This window comes from Xyrauchen texanus, chromosome 26 (genome assembly GCF_025860055.1).
Source record: "Xyrauchen texanus isolate HMW12.3.18 chromosome 26, RBS_HiC_50CHRs, whole genome shotgun sequence".
In the NCBI taxonomy this organism is placed as follows: Eukaryota; Metazoa; Chordata; class Actinopteri; order Cypriniformes; family Catostomidae; genus Xyrauchen; species Xyrauchen texanus.
This window is the reverse complement of record NC_068301.1, coordinates 2,661,379-2,677,857: the sequence shown is the minus strand read 5'-3', so window position 1 is coordinate 2,677,857 and position 16,479 is coordinate 2,661,379. Positions and strand designations below refer to the sequence as shown.

At 41.6% G+C, this 16,479-nt stretch overlaps 1 protein-coding gene across 1 annotated transcript in view; it reads right to left on the bottom strand.

Annotated features, from left to right (window-relative positions):
• The window catches only part of trpn1 (transient receptor potential cation channel, subfamily N, member 1), a gene marked incomplete at its 5' end in the record, with an annotated part of 34,977 nt that overhangs the window by 14,249 nt on the left and 4,249 nt on the right, over positions 1 to 16,479 (bottom strand). Inside the window, 18 exons of the mRNA XM_052092304.1 lie at positions 59 to 256; positions 336 to 443; positions 2,053 to 2,214; positions 2,311 to 2,409; positions 2,658 to 2,759; positions 2,860 to 3,066; positions 5,018 to 5,116; positions 5,223 to 5,423; positions 7,452 to 7,550; positions 7,745 to 7,861; positions 8,002 to 8,130; positions 8,229 to 8,357; positions 9,508 to 9,606; positions 9,706 to 9,807; positions 9,958 to 10,158; positions 11,844 to 11,942; positions 12,118 to 12,219; positions 12,344 to 12,445. Of these exons, the coding sequence (XP_051948264.1) occupies positions 59 to 256; positions 336 to 443; positions 2,053 to 2,214; positions 2,311 to 2,409; positions 2,658 to 2,759; positions 2,860 to 3,066; positions 5,018 to 5,116; positions 5,223 to 5,423; positions 7,452 to 7,550; positions 7,745 to 7,861; positions 8,002 to 8,130; positions 8,229 to 8,357; positions 9,508 to 9,606; positions 9,706 to 9,807; positions 9,958 to 10,158; positions 11,844 to 11,942; positions 12,118 to 12,219; positions 12,344 to 12,445 (2,355 nt within the window). The remainder of the gene's footprint in view (positions 1 to 58; positions 257 to 335; positions 444 to 2,052; positions 2,215 to 2,310; positions 2,410 to 2,657; positions 2,760 to 2,859; positions 3,067 to 5,017; positions 5,117 to 5,222; positions 5,424 to 7,451; positions 7,551 to 7,744; positions 7,862 to 8,001; positions 8,131 to 8,228; positions 8,358 to 9,507; positions 9,607 to 9,705; positions 9,808 to 9,957; positions 10,159 to 11,843; positions 11,943 to 12,117; positions 12,220 to 12,343; positions 12,446 to 16,479) is intronic.

Genomic DNA, 16,479 nt, shown 5'->3' with positions numbered 1-16,479 from the left:
AGGATGTGTTATTTTTATTTACATTTAATGTACCAGTATCGTTCAGGTGTTTCCTAACCTTATCTGTATGGTTAATTTCGGCTCCCTGTCCCAGCAGAACCCTCAGCATGGACACATGTCCGTGTGCGGCGGCCAAGTGAAGACAGGTACAGCCGCGTCTGTCCGTCAGGTGCAGCAGAGATCCAGACCTGCTGAGCAGTAGACCAACCACAGCCGTGTGTCCGCTCTGAGCCGCAAGGTGGAGAGGGGTGGAGCCCTGTAACACGTGACGGGGTAGGTCAGAACTACGCTAAACTGCTGGGGTTCAAACCGTGATAGTAGTTTGGGTTTCTTGCCTGTATGTCTGTTTCCGTATCAGCCTGAACTCCAGGAGAATTCAACAACAACCGAACCACGTTCTCATGACCCGACTGAGCCGCCAGGTGTAGAGGAGTGTAACCTGACTGAACACACACACAAAAAGTGGGACAACTAACATTAACAGAATAAACAACAGGAAGACCTAGTAGAGAATTATCCCATACACACCTAGCACAAAAGAGTGGAGGCCCTATTGTTCTTCTAAGGATTATTAGGGCCCAAGCACAAAAGAGCGGAGGCCCTATTGTTCTTCAAAGGATTATTAGGGCCCAAGCACTAAAGAGCGGAGACCCTATTGTTCTTCTAAGGATTATTAGGGCCCAAGCACTAAAGAGCGGAGACCCTATTGTTCTTCTAAGGATTATTAGGGCCCAAGCACTGAAGAGCGGAGACCCTATTGTTCTTCTAAGGATTATTAGGGCCCAAGCACAAAAGAGCGGAGGCCCTATTGTTCTTCTAAGGATTATTAGGGCCCAAGCACAAAAGAGCGGAGGCCCTATTGTTCTTCTAAGGATTATTAGGGCCCAAGCACAAAAGAGCGGAGGCCCTATTGTTCTTCTAAGGATTATTAGGGCCCAAGCACAAAAGAGCGGAGGCCCTATTGTTCTTCTAAGGATTATTAGGGCCCAAGCACAAAAGAGCTGGAGGCCCTATTGTTCTTCTAAGGATTATTAGGGCCCAAGCACAAAAGAGCGGAGGCCCTATTGTTCTTCTAAGGATTATTAGGGCCCAAGCACAAAAGAGCGGAGGCCCTATTGTTCTTCTAAGGATTATTAGGGCCCAAGCACAAAAGAGCGGAGGCCCTATTGTTCTTCTAAGGATTATAAGGGCCCAAGCACTGAAGAGCGGAGACCCTATTGTTCTTCTAAGGATTATTAGGGCCCAAGCACTGAAGAGCGGAGACCCTATTGTTCTTCTAAGGATTATTAGGGCCCAAGCACTGAAGAGCGGAGACCCTATTGTTCTTCTAAGGATTATTAGGGCCCAAGCACAAAAGAGCGGAGGCCCTATTGTTCTTCTAAGGATTATTAGGGCCCAAGCACAAAAGAGCGGAGGCCCTATTGTTCTTCTAAGGATTATTAGGGCCCAAGCACAAAAGAGCGGAGGCCCTATTGTTCTTCTAAGGATTATAAGGGCCCAAGCACTGAAGAGCGGAGACCCTATTGTTCTTCTAAGGATTATTAGGGCCCAAGCACTGAAGAGCGGAGACCCTATTGTTCTTCTAAGGATTATTAGGGCCCAAGCACTGAAGAGCGGAGACCCTATTGTTCTTCTAAGGATTATTAGGGCCCAAGCACTAAAGAGCACTAAAGAGCAGGATTGTACTTAACATACATGAAAACTATTGAAACTTTTTACAAACATCAGAGTCGTCGGCCATTAGGACTGGGCAAAGTTGCAGGTGGGGGATCTGTAGCGCCTTCTTGAAAATGGGCTCTGTAGCACCCCCATTTTACCTTCTGTCACCAAACTTGGTACATATATAGATTCATAATCAATATCCTGCAAGTTTTTGAGTCTTTTTAAACAATTCTTTAAAAGAACCGACACAGAAAAGTCATTCTTTTGTGAATCTTTTTTTCACTTGTTATAAACATAAACATCACTAAATGTATTAATCTACTGATTATTTTCGAATAGGTATTATTTGCAGTGTAGTGATGTAGCTACGGTTCATCAGAGTTGTGTTACCTCAGTTAATGGCTGTTGACGCATCACGTCGTCTTTGCCGCCGCTACTGCTGCAGTTAGCGGGAAATTCACTGCGGATCGTAGCGGGAACTTTAGTCAGGATTTCTCTCACAAAGTCCACCTGACCGAAACACGCTGCCACGTGCAGAGCTGATAACCCTGTCTACACACACACATACATACATACAAACAATTCAATGAGATAAAAAATACACTTCATCAAATGAAAATCGGAGTTCATTCGTTAAAATGAACGCACCTTTGAGCTTTGAATCTTGAGCGAAACGCTGGCTTTGAGCACCTCCAGAATATGTGTGTGTCCATTCTTGGCAGCCAAGTGTACGGCGGTCATTCCCTCCTGAAAACCACAGGGTCAAAGGTTAGACAGGAACATAATGTCTGAACGACAACTAAAGTGACCAACCACAGTTTGCTTTGTTTTTATTCACCATTTTGGGCCAGGTTATTCTGAAATCGTTAAAAAGGTCAGTGTGGGACAGAAATTAGTAGAAAATGTGTGTGACTTGTTCATTTCTGCCTGTCTGCTACTAATTGGTTTACACTTGCCAATGCAAAAATAAATAAATACAAATCTTTCTAACTCACTACGTCCTCCAATGTCACTGAAGCTCCGGCCTCCAGAAGAACTTTCACCACCTCCGTATGACCTCCAGCAGCAGCCAAATGCAGTGGACACAAGCCGTTAGCCTGTCGAGATAGAAAGAGCATAACAACCACAATTCAGAGTATTTTATCCAATCATGATGATATTGGCTTTTCAGTGACCTGTAAACGTTGACATCCTGACCTTGTTGTTAATGGTGAGAAGTCCTCTTTGATTAAACTTGAGCAATTCTTTAACGACGGCCACACTGCCTTTAGCCGCTGCGATGTGTGTGCAAGTCGAGCCCTCCATGTTAGCTAGAGTGGCTAACTCTGGTCTGTGCCTCAGAAACAACTTCACCACCTCCGAGTGATCATTCTCAGCTGCCAGATGAAGAGGTGTCTGACCGTGCTGAGAAAACACACAAACATACTCAATCAAGCTGATTCTAGTGTTCTAAGATGACCAATAATATGGTGTTATGTGGGCTTACTACTTTTGTTGTGTTCCCAATCATGTCAAAGTATTGAATAAAAGGGTGCCAATAATTATGGCCAATGCATTTTGGAGAAAAATATTTATTTAATAATGAGATATTTCCCCTGACTGATGACTTCAATATATTCTGCAGTGCTGACGCGAGTCATGTGATGACCCTTTACTCGTATAAATATCACTCACTTCATAGACTTCAATGTATTCTGCAGCGCTGACGCGAGTCATGTGATGACCCTTTACACGTATAAATATCACTCGCGTCATAGACTTCAATGTATTCTGCAGCACTGACACGAGTCATGTGATGACCCTTTACTCATATAAATATCACTCACTTCATAGACTTCAATGTATTCTGCAGCACTGACACGAGTCATGTGATGACCCTTTACTCGTATAAATATCACTCACTTCATAGACTTCAATGTATTCTGCAGCACTGACACGAGTCATGTGATGACCCTTTACTCAGTATAAATATCACTCACTTCATAGACTTCAATGTATTCTGCAGCACTGACACGAGTCATGTGATGACCCTTTACTCGTATAAATATCACTCACTTCATAGACTTCAATGTATTCTGCAGCACTGACACGAGTCATGTGATGACCCTTTACTCGTATAAATATCACTCACTTCATAGACTTCAATGTATTCTGCAGCACTGACACGTAGTCATGTGATGACCCTTTACTCGTGATAAATATCACTCACTTCATAGACTTCAATGTATTCTGCAGCACTGACACGAGTCATGTGATGACCCTTTACTCGTATAAATATCACTCACTTCATAGACTTCAATGTATTCTGCAGCGCTGACGCGAGTCATGTGATGACCCTTTACTCGTATAAATATCACTCACTTCATAGACTTCAATGTATTCTGCAGCACTGACACGAGTCATGTGATGACCCTTTACTCGTATAAATATCACTCACTTCATAGACTTCAATGTATTCTGCAGCACTGACACGAGTCATGTGATGACCCTTTACTCGTATAAATATCACTCACTTCATAGACTTCAATGTATTCTGCAGCACTGACACGAGTCATGTGATGACCCTTTACTCGTATAAATATCACTCACTTCATAGACTTCAATGTATTCTGCAGCACTGACACGAGTCATGTGATGACCCTTTACTCGTATAAATATCACTCACTTCATAGACTTCAATGTATTCTGCAGCACTGACACGAGTCATGTGATGACCCTTTACTCGTGATAAATATCACTCACTTCATAGACTTCAATGTGTTCTGCAGCACTGACACGAGTCATGTGATGACCCTTTACTCGTATAAATATCACTCACTTCATAGACTTCAATGTGTTCTGCAGCACTGACACGAGTCATGTGATGACCCTTTACTCGTATAAATATCACTCACTTCATAAACTTCAATGTGTTCTGCAGCACTGACACGAGTCATGTGATGACCCTTTACTCATATAAATATCACTCACTTCATAGACTTCAATGTGTTCTGCAGCGCTGACGCGAGTCATGTGATGACCCTTTACACGTATAAATATCACTCGCTTCATAGACCTCAATGTATTCTGCAGCGCTGACGCGAGTCATGTGATGACCCTTTACTCATATAAATATCACTCACTTCATAGACTTCAATGTGTTCTGCAGCACTGACACGAGTCATGTGATGACCCTTTACTCATATAAATATCACTCACTTCATAGACTTCAATGTGTTCTGCAGCGCTGACGCGAGTCATGTGATGACCCTTTACACGTATAAATATCACTCACTTCATAGACCTCAATGTATTCTGCAGCGCTGACACCTTTTGTGTTTCACAGTTGGGTGAACTATTCCTTTAAAAAACTCACGATATCTGTGGCAGTGATGTCAGCGTTCAAGTTTAACAGGCTGTTGCAAACGTCGAGCTGTCCGCTGATGGCCGCTAAGTGCAGAGGGGTCTGTTTTCTCTGCCAAAAATCAGATATACAGACTGTAAACAAACACATGCCATCTCAACATAAGAGCTCTTAACCACAATAACTATTCATTGTCTAGCGCTCCTGTGACGCTTACCAGAGAGAGAGCATCAATGCTGGCCTGATGGGTCTCCACCAGCAGTCTGACGAGTCGGGACGTCCCGCTCTGAGCACTCAGGTGCAGCGGTGTCAGACCCAGTTTGGTCTTAGCATTCACAAAGGACTTATGAGACAGCAGGATGTCAACGATGTCTTGATGACCCTGTTCTGCAGCCAGATGGATGGCGGCTTTCCCTTCCTGTTGTTGACATGTGATATACATTATACAATTTCTAACACTTCTAAGACAAAAGTATGTTTTTAGCCATTAGTTCTGATGACAAAAATCCTTTGGGATGATTCAGAACATGAGTGTGTGTGTTTGTGTGTGTGTGTGAGAGTGTGTGTGTTTGTGTGTGTGTGTGTGTGAGAGAGTGTGTTTGTGTGTGTGTGTATTTGTGAGTGTGTGTGTGTGTGAGTGTGAGAGTGTGTATTTGTGTGTGTTTGTGTGCGAGTGTGTGTGTGAGTGTGCAAGTGTGTGTGTTTCTGTGTGAGTGTGTATGTTTGTGTGTGTTTGTGTGTGAGTGTGTATATATATATATATATATATGTCTGTGTGGTTGAGTGTGAGAGAGTGTGTGTGTATATGTGTTTGTGAGTGTTTGTGTATGTGTGTATACGTGTATGTGTGTGTGTGTGTGTGTGTGTATATGTGTTTGTGAGTGTTTGTGTGTGTGTGTGTGTGTTTGTTTGTGAGCGTGTGTGTATATGTGTGTGTGAGTGAGTGTGTGTGTGTGTGTTTGTGTGTGTGAGTGTGAGAGAGTGTGTGTGTTTGTGTGTGTTTGTGTGTGTGTGTGTGTATTACGCCACAAGTACTTAACTTGAATTGAACCGTCCTTTGAACCCTATAACTTGCCCATCTTTGTGCTGATTAATATTTTGGGAATATAATACTAACTAAAAAAGTCATTAACAGTATTGACATTTTTTTGGACAATAATTAATCATAAATTAATTTCCATTAAATGTCTTTATTAGAGATACATCATACATTGTTTTTCGGTCTACATTAGTCTTATATAAAAATACAATGGGTGAATCCCAATTTATCCTTATTATCAAAAAACTAATTTACATGTTTTTGTGGACATGTGCCATGACAATGCTCAGTATTTTAAAGTACCTTGTATAAGCTATACCATGGTAAATAAATATTGCAATTATTTAATACTATAGTATATATCAAAGTAACATTTTATTACCACCTGATAGCAACACAAATCTTTCTTTTTGTAAGGAAAATTGCAGCTCTTATATCAATTTAAAGACATCGTAATTAAAGGGACAGTTCACCCCAAAATGAAAATGCTATCATCATTTACTCACCCTCATGCCAACCCAGATGTGTGACTTTCTTTCTTCTGCAGAACACAAATTAAGATTAAGATATAGATCAGCTCTGTAGGTCCATACAATGCAAGTGAATGGTGACCAGAACTTTAAAGCTCAAAAAAGCACATAAAGGCAGCATAAAAGTAATCCATAAGACTCAAGTGGTTTAATCCATGTCTTCAGAAGCGATCTGATAAATGTGGGCGATTGACCGATCAATATCCTTTTATGCATCCTTTTTTACTACGCATTTCTACTTTCGACATATGCATCCTATGCGTGTTCAGGAGAGGACCAAGTTCTTTTTTATTTTCGGCAATTCTCATTCTTTGTGCATATTCCCACCTACTGGCCTGTTGTGCAAATATAATTTATGTATTATTTTCCATCTCTCTCTATCCCATTTCTTTCTCCTCCATGCCAAGCAGGTGGCGATGTGGATGAAGAATGTATCGCCAAAAACTCCCAAAAACAAACAAACAGAAGAACTCTCGTGAAGGCGCTTAGAAGGGTTGTTTGAAAGTGGAGATTTACAGTGAAAAATAGATTTAAATATTGATCTGTTTCTCACACACACCTGTCATATCGCTTCTGAAGACATGGATTAAACCACCAGAGTCTTATGGATTACTTCTATGCCGCATTTATGTGCTTTTTGGAGCTTCAAAGTTTTGGACCCTGTTGACCTGCACTGTATGGACCAACAGAGCGGCGCAATTAAAAATCTCCGTATGCATTCTACAGAAGAAAGAAAGTCACACACCTCATTCACCGGTGAGAGAATTTTCATTTTTGGGTGAACTATCCCTTTAAATCACGGCAGCTCAAATGAGCCAGAGTTAAGACATATCGCTCGCTGCTTTTGTTATGATATTTTAGTTATAGTCTCTCTGACCTCATCAAACACGTCCACTCTGGCATTATTGTGCAGTAGAACCCTGACGACCTCTGTGTGACCTTGTTCTGCTGCCAAGAGCAATGGAGACCAGCCGTTCTGTGTGATATAGATATAAACACACACAAACACTCAAACACTCATGTAAACAATGTACACACATGCATGGATATATATACAGTATATTAGCACATTAAGATGCTCTATCAAATGAACAGACAGATGTTTGTAAAGCACCAAACCACTCATAACACTCAAACAACCTGCTGCTTATTTCCACTCATGCTCTGTACCTTCGAGTGTTTGTTAATGGTTGTTTGGAGCTGGTTGGTGGAGACGTCACTGAGCATCTCCTGAAGTACAGCGGTGTTTCCCACCCTGGCGCTGTAATGTAGAGGCGTCTCTCCACTCTGAAGGAATTGGATAAAAGTCAATAATGCACTGATGTCAGCTTTTCCACAGCATTATCCCGTTGCATTGTCATTTTACAAATCTAACATTAACGTGGGGTCTTTGTTGTTCAACTCAAGTTAGTTTAGGAGTCAAAAACCTGTCTGGTGACTGCTGTGATGTCAGCATGATGCTCCATCAGTATCCTGATGATGTGGATGTCCTCGTCCGTCTGATGCGCCGCGTCTCTCCTGAGCTCAGCCGCCAGATGCAGCGGCGTCTCGCCGTTCTACAGGGAGCGCCAAACAACCACAACAACACACACGTACAGAACAAGCCTGGTTTTTATTTGTGACTCGTGTCATATCATCTTTACATGAGTCTGACCTTGTTCTCCTGACGGACACAAAGCTCCGCCTCCTGGTGGCTTCTCTCATGAGTCAGATAGTTTAAAATCTCCTCCACCACACGGGCGTGACAGTGACGCACGGCAACGTGAAGGGGATTTTCTCCAACCTGTTTAGACATCATGACACGAATCACTACTTATATTATAACAATATATTTCTGAATTACAAGTTAACTCCTAAACATACTTTAATATGCAAATAACGCACATGTTTTGCATTCACTGGCCAGGCCTGGCTTCCAATCATGAACTCCACCTACACCCACCCCTCCAACTGTTCGGTCCGCCCGGAGGGTCCCATGGCCCACCTTACATTGACATGATGCCGTAAGCGGTTATTAATGGGAGCCATGTGCCAGACGCTACCATGGCAACCACCCTCTCGCCCAGCGAGGCGCTGACCACCAGAGGAAACACAACTAAATGTATAGACATCACTTATTTGACTATAAATATTGACATCCCCTGCCTCCTTGGTGATCATGATTTCAAGCTTGATTACACTTCCTAGCACCAGTACCGCCGCTCCCTACACGCATACTACACAGTCTGCGTAGGGCACAAACTCCCTAGGGGGGCACCATCTTACCCTAGGGGTCCACTGGCTGCCCTTACTCGCACGTTATGCGTTATTCAAGGACCCGAAAGCAGTTGCGGAAGGCAGATGACCCCCCACCCACCCCATCAGACGATTGCATAGCTCAGCATATGGCATCAGATTGCCAAGCGACAGCCCTGGTAATACATTGTTCAAGGACCCGGAAGGCAGACTATCGCCTCTTGCTCACGCTTTCGCCTCGCGGCACTCAGCTCACATTCCAACAACAACCCTGCACCCCTCCCGTCCACCTGGAACTCTGCGTAGGGCATCAATCTGGCCAGCAGCGGCCCTGCCTAGCACCATCTAGTGCTCGGTGCATGCGTCAAACACTAGGAAGTGTAATCAAGCTTGAAATCATGATCCTGCCTAGCGACTGTAATGGCAAAAAGGAGTTACACTTTGGTCAGTTCTCACCCAAAACTGATTGGATTGCATCAGAAGACATGGATTAAACTACATATGGATTACTTTTATGCTGCCTTTTTGTGCTTTATGGAGCTTCAATGTTCTGGACTTCATTCACTTGCATTACAAGGACCTACAGAGCTGTTTGTGTTCAGCAGAAGAAAGCAAGTCACACACATCTGGGATGGCATGAGGGTGATTAAATGATGAGAGAGTTGTCATTTTTGGGTGCACTGTCCCTTTAAATGTACCTTAGATGTCCAGGTGACGTCTCCTCCCTCCTGTGCCAGAGCTTGTATCATCTGTAGAGCGCCGTAACGGGCGGCCACGTGCATAGCGGTTTCCCCGTTCTGATAAAGAAAGTGTAAGAGTGTTTGAATATTACATCATGCTTTACTACATCCGGTGTTGTTTATAACGGTGGAATGTGGCGCCCCCTTCTGACTGACCTCCTGCTCTGCGTTCACTTCCGCGCCACTCTTCAGGAGCATCTGAGCCACCCGTTCACCTTCTTTTACTCTTGCTGCGATATGCAGAGGGGTTTCCTGCCCCTTTATCCATGGGGAAAAAAATGCAAAGCTATCATTCGATCTCGTTAAAATACAGTGAGTCGTCTGGACGACGTCAGTCATTTTTTAGCTTGACAGATTGTGTGAAGATTCTTCAAAAGTCTCCTTTTGCGTTAATAGGTGCTCGGTTACCTTTCCTCCTCTGAGCTGCACGTGTGCCCCGAATCCCAGTAACATCTGCACCACCTGCGGCTTGCAGTTCTCCACTGCGATGTGCAAAGCCGTCTGGCCGTCTTTAGTGGTTGCGTCCACATGCGCCCCCTTCTGGAGCAAAGCTTTCACTACAGCCGTGTGGCCTCTCTTAGCCGCCGCGTGCAAACACACCGCTCCTGACTGACAACAGAAACACAGAGTAATAACGGCAAAACCACGACACCAAAAAGTCCCTTGAAAGTCAAATAGACCCTCACAGGATAATATTAAAGAGCCCATGAAATTTAAGGGTAAATCAGTGGTATAGACGCTGGCTACCACCCCTGGAATTCACTAGTTTGAATCCAGGGCGTGCTGAGTGACTCCAGTCAGGTCTCCTAAGCAACCAAATTGGCCCGGTTGTTAGGGAGGGTAGAGTCACATGGGGTAACCTCCAAGTGGTTGCTATAATGTGGTTCGTTCTTGGTGGGCACGTGGTGAGAAGAGTTGGGGGTGGATGCCACGGTGGATGGCGTGAAGCCTCCACACACGCTATGTCTCCGTGGCAATGCGCTCAAAAAGCCACGTGATAAGATGCGCGGGTTGGCGGTCTCAGATGCGGAGGCAACTGAGATTCGTCGCCACCCGGATTGAGGCAAGTCACTACGCCACCACGAGGACTTAAGAGCACATTGGGAATTTGCCGTGCCAAATTGGGAGAAAAAGGTTGTCTATATAGAAATATAGTCTGCATGCACGGAGCATTTCTGAATGAATGCGTGAAGCCGTTCACTGCGTCATAAGCATCACGCGCTCCGAGTGGTAGTTGACAGACAGTGGTGAAAATGCAGAAATTACGATGACAATATATTACTACTGTATAGTAGAAGTAAAAATTCAATGTAATAATAATAATAATAGTAATAATAATATATAAACTATGGACTCGCCGGCGAGTCCAATGGGGGGGCGCTATGTCACAAGATTCCGCTTAAACTGTTTAAGTGTCCGTATAATAAGTCAGGCATATGTGGTATCATTTGAAAGATTAGATTCTGAACTTTTCAGAGATCAGTTCTGCATTTATGTTACTTAAAATAACAAAATAAGGCCTCAATACATAAGCGTTGAACATGAGCGCCCCCTAGAGGTAATGGGTTGAAATATTTATATTTAAATAAAAGTTCTTCCCATAGCACATAAATGGTCAAGTCATATATCAAATGAAAGCTCTCACTCTCATGAATGTGACTGTATAGTTTATTTCGATGCACTAATACCACAGTTTGAAAGATTTTCAAAAGAATCACAAAGTGAAATATGATTTCTGTAAGCCTTCAAATACTCTCATTTATGTGCTGATAACTGCTGATGTAAGCCCCAAATAGCCAAACACCTGATATCTGCTCTTATCTTAGGCAGTTCCCTAAAAAATGAGCCATTGTTTACTCGTCTGTGAGCTTGCTTGTGTGAATAATCCAATGTTATATCGTAGATGTCCAGAATGAATTATGCCATCCAAAAGGAAAAGGATGCCAAACAAATCATCAAAAAGATATGTTTTCGACTAGTGATGATAAAATGGTATATAACATCATAAAGGAGAGGATCTCAGCTTTCTAATGACACCTAGATTGAGCTTGTAGTCCACTCAGAGGCCGAGATAATCAATGAAATAAAAAGGGTGTTGCTTGAACTAAACATTAGACTGAATGTCTATGGACGAGCACATCTGTGAGGGGTAAGATGTGTTAGAGCGCCCCCTACAGTTCACATCTGTATATAGTGATGGAATGTGATTTTGCTGCCACCTAGTGGAATAAAATGAGACTTTTCAAAGTGAAATAGAGTGAACAGTTTTATACTGTAATTGTTTTGTTCAGCACCTTGTTTGGCATGTGCAGTGGAACGCCTTTCCTCAGGAACGTGAGGGCCGTCCCAGGGTGACCACACTGGGATGCGATATGCAACAGCGTGCTTCCATCCTGAATCATTTGGGAAAGCGTCATTTTTTAAATGTGCATAAAAACATTCATGGAGTTATAAAAGACCCAAAGGCTCAATAAGTGGACTGAACATGCATTATAATGCTGTTCCAAATCTTGCATTGAACACAAAAGTATAGCAAAATGTATAGTTCATCTATAGCTGCAGAGTCACCTTGGTCCTTGCTAACACACATGACTTGAATTTCTCGGTGAGGATCTCGACTACATTGGTGTGGCCCTGCTCAGCCGCGATGTGAAGCGGAGATCTGTCCATCTTGCAGAAGAGAAAGAGAGAAGTGAACAAATATACCACAGTAACACTACAGTAACACTGCTGTTACCAACAGGATTGATGGACTCAAACTAGGTACTGTAGATATACAGCTGGTGTGTTTTACCTTGTCTAAAATGTTGGGATTGGCTTTACAGTGGTATAAGAACTTCAGCATGTTCTCGTCTGCTTCTAAAGCGGCGATGTGTAGAGGAGTCTGCCAGTCGTTCTGCACACAGCAGACAAACACATGACGGGTCAGGAACTCATTAGGGATGGGAATCATATGGAATTGAATGATTCTGGTTCTTTAATGGTTCCATTCATAACTGTATTAACAATAGAGTCATTCATTCAGGAATCAGGCTTCACTGGGCAGGCTATATGTATTTGATTCACTGAAAAGAACTGACTCGTAAGAGTCATTTGTTCGGGAATCAGACTACACTGGTTTCGCTCTTCTGTGTTTTTGATTCACTAAAATAACTGACTCGTAGGAGTCATTTGTTCGGGAATCAGACTACACTGGTTGCACTGTATCTTTATGATTCGCTAAAAAAGAACAAGACTCAAAAGAGTCATTCATTCATTCAGGAATCAGAGTTCACTGGTCAGGCTGTATGTTTTTGATTCACTAAAAGAACAGACTCATAAGAGTCATTTGTTCAGGAATCAAACTACACTGGTTTCGCTCTTCTGTGTTTTTGATTCACTAAAAGAACAGACTCATAAGAGTCATTTGTTCGGGAATCAGACTACACTGGTTGCACTGTATGTTTCATGTTGTATATTCAAATGAACCGACTCATAAGATTCATTCGTTCAGGAATCAGACTACACTTGTCTCACTGTGTGTTTTTGATTCACTGAAAAGAACTGACTCATAAGAGTCATTTGTTCAGGAATCAGACTACACTTGTCTCACTGTGTGTTTTTGATTCACTGAAAAAAACTGACTCATAAGAGTCATTAGTTCAAGAATTAAACTACACTGGTTTCGCTCTTTTGTGTTTTTGATTCACTAAAAGAACTGACTCATAAGAGTCATTAGTTTGGGAATCGGACTACACTGGTTGTGCTGTATGTTTCATGTTGTATATTCAAATGAACCGGCTCATAAGAGTCATTAGTTCAAGAATCGGACTACACTGGTTGTGCTGTATGTTTCGCACTGTAGATTCAAAAGAACAGACTCAAAAGAGTCATTTGTTCAGGAATCAGACTAATCTGTTCTAGCGGTCTGTTTTTGATTCACTTAAAGCAACAGACTCAAAAGAGTCATTTGTTCAGGAATCAGACTAATCTGTTCTAGTGGTCTGTTTTTGATTCACTTAAAGCAACAGACTCAAAAGAGTCATTCGTTCAGGAATCTTTTCCTGATTTCCAGATTTAATAGCAGTGTCCGCACAGCAGAAGAATGCACATTTGAGAGCTGTTAATGTAAGAGATAACTTAAAGAAAATAAATGTATGGTATTTTTTTTATTTTCTGTCATCATTTACCCTCATGTCGATCCAAACCTGTATAACCCTTCAATTAAGCCAATGGAACGCCAAGAGTAATAACAGAATATTGATTTTTGGTTGAACTGCTCCTTTAATGTTTGCTGTCTGTACATAAATAACCCTTAACATGACGTATTTGGACTGTTCACAAACACCAGTCTCTCCGTTACCACCACAACCTTAAATATCCTTCAAAACCCCAAACCTCACAGAACATTTGAGAAAAATCCAGAACCTTCCAGAATCAATAACATCTGTCACCGCAGACTTCAAAAGTAACGTTCAGTGACAGTGTAGGTCGGTTTCTCTCTATCAGGGCCCATGTTTGGCATAGAAATAACCCCCTCTGTGCTGTTCTTCACAACATTTTAGTGACATTCCCAAAAGGGATATGAACAAATATGTTGTCGCGTCTTTGACTTTTGAAGTTTCAGGGTCTATTAAAGCACTTATGACACAATTAGAGCCCTCTGGGTGGTCAAAGCTGTAAGTTTTATTCTGCAAATGGACTTCGATAGCAAGCAGAGGAAACGTAATTATCATAGTGGGATAATTGCCAAATGTTTTGAGACGTTGGTGGTTTTCAGACCAGACGGATGGGCGAAAAACAACATTAACCCAGAGACAGATAGTTGAGCAATTCAAAGGGGAAATGGTTTTCAAGCGGGCCCTTGGGTGCAGAATCCACCTTTTCTGCCTCTAATGTCCATTATCTCTCATTTACATTCATTAAGTCCACTCTGTCCGTGTCTCCAACAACGTCTTGTTCTCGCAATCAGATATTGGGTTCCTGAATCTCACATATGAGCGCCGCTAAACAATTTCAGTGCTGTAATATCTGGAAAACTCTATATTATACTGTATCTATATGGTAACCACGGTTGGTATTTGTATTTCCTGTATCATCACTATAGTTTAACTACGAATATCAAGGTTAAAATATTGTTATATTCATTGTGAGGGCAATTCTCCGTAAATTTGACATTTTCTCAACATTAGCCCCTATCACCATACTGTTCTCTCCCCCCCAGATTTTCAATAAGGGGGTGGGTCTCAAGAATTTATGCATTTTTAATGGTTTCAATATTGGTCAAAAATGACCCGAAGTACAAAAGAAGGGTGCCGTTTCTTAAAAGGATAATTCATCCAAAAATGAAAATTCTCTCATCATTTACTCACTCTCTCTTTTTTTTTTTTTTACTATAAATCTCCACTTTCACTTTCACTTTCATTTCAGACTGCATTGGTTGAGATGTATGTTTATGATTCACTTAAAAGAACCGACTCAAAAGAGTCATTCGTTCAGGAATCACAGTAATCTGTTCTAGCTGTATGTTTTTGATTCACTTAAAAGAACCGACTCAAAAGAGTCATTCGTTCAGGAATCACAGTAATCTGTTCTAGCTGTATGTTTTTGATTCGCTTAAAAGAACCGACTCAAAAGAGTCATTCGTTCAGGAATCACAGTAATCTGTTCTAGCAGTATGTTTATGATTCACTTAAAAGAACCGACTCAAAAGAGTCATTCGTTCAGGAATCACAGTAATCTGTTCTAGCTGTATGTTTTTGATTCACTTAAAAGAACCAACTCAAAAAAGTCATTCGTTCAGGAATCAGAGTAATCTGTTCTAGCGGTCTGTTTTTGATTCACTTAAAAGAACCGATTCAAAAGAGTCATTCATTCAGGAATCAGACTAATCTGTTCTAGCAGTATGTTTTTCATTCACTTAAAAGACCAGACTCAAAAGAGTCATTCGTTCAGGAATCAGACTGATCTGTTCTAGCTGTGTGTTTTTGATTCACTCAAAAGAACTGACTCAAAAGAGTCATTTGTTCAGGAATCAGACTAATCTGTTCTATCTGTCTGTTTTTACTATAAATCTCCACTTTCACTTTCACTTTCTTTTCAGACTGCATTGGTTGAGCTGTATGTTTTTGATTCACTTAAAAGAACCGACTCAAAAGAGTCATTCGTTCAGGAATCACAGTAATCTGTTCTAGCTGTATGTTTTTGATTCACTTAAAAGAACCGACTCAAAAGAGTCATTCGTTCAGGAATCAGAGTAATCTGTTCTAGTGGTCTGTTTTTGATTCACTTAAAAGAACCGACTCAAAAGAGTCATTCGTTCAGGAATCAGACTAATCTGTTCTAGCAGTATGTTTTTGATTCACTTAAAAGAACTGACTCAAAAGTGTCATTCGTTCAGGAATCAGACTAATCTGTTCTATCTGTCTGTTTTTGATTCACTTAAAAGACCAGACTCAAGAGTCATTCGTTCAGGAATCAGACTGATCTGTTCTAGCTGTGTGTTTTTGATTCACTCAAAAGAACTGACTCAAGAGTCATTTGTTCAGGAATCAGACTGATCTGTTCTAGCTGTGTGTTTTTGACTCACTCAAAAGAACTGACTCAAAAGAGTCATTTGTTCAGGAATCAGACTAATCTGTTCTATCTGTCTGTTTTTGATTCACTTAAAAGAACCAACTCAAAAGAGTCATTTGTTCAGGAATCAGACTAATCTGTTCTAGCAGTATGTTTATGATTCACTCAAAAGAACCGACTCAAAAGAGTCATTTGTTCAGGAATCAGACTAATCTGTTCTATCTGTGTTTATGATTCACTCAAAAGAACAGACTCAAAAGAGTCATTCGTTCAGGAATCAGACTAATCTGTTCTAGCAGTATGTTTATGATTCACTTAAAAGAACAGACTCAAAAGATTCATTCGTACAGGAATCAGACTAATCTGTTCTAGCTG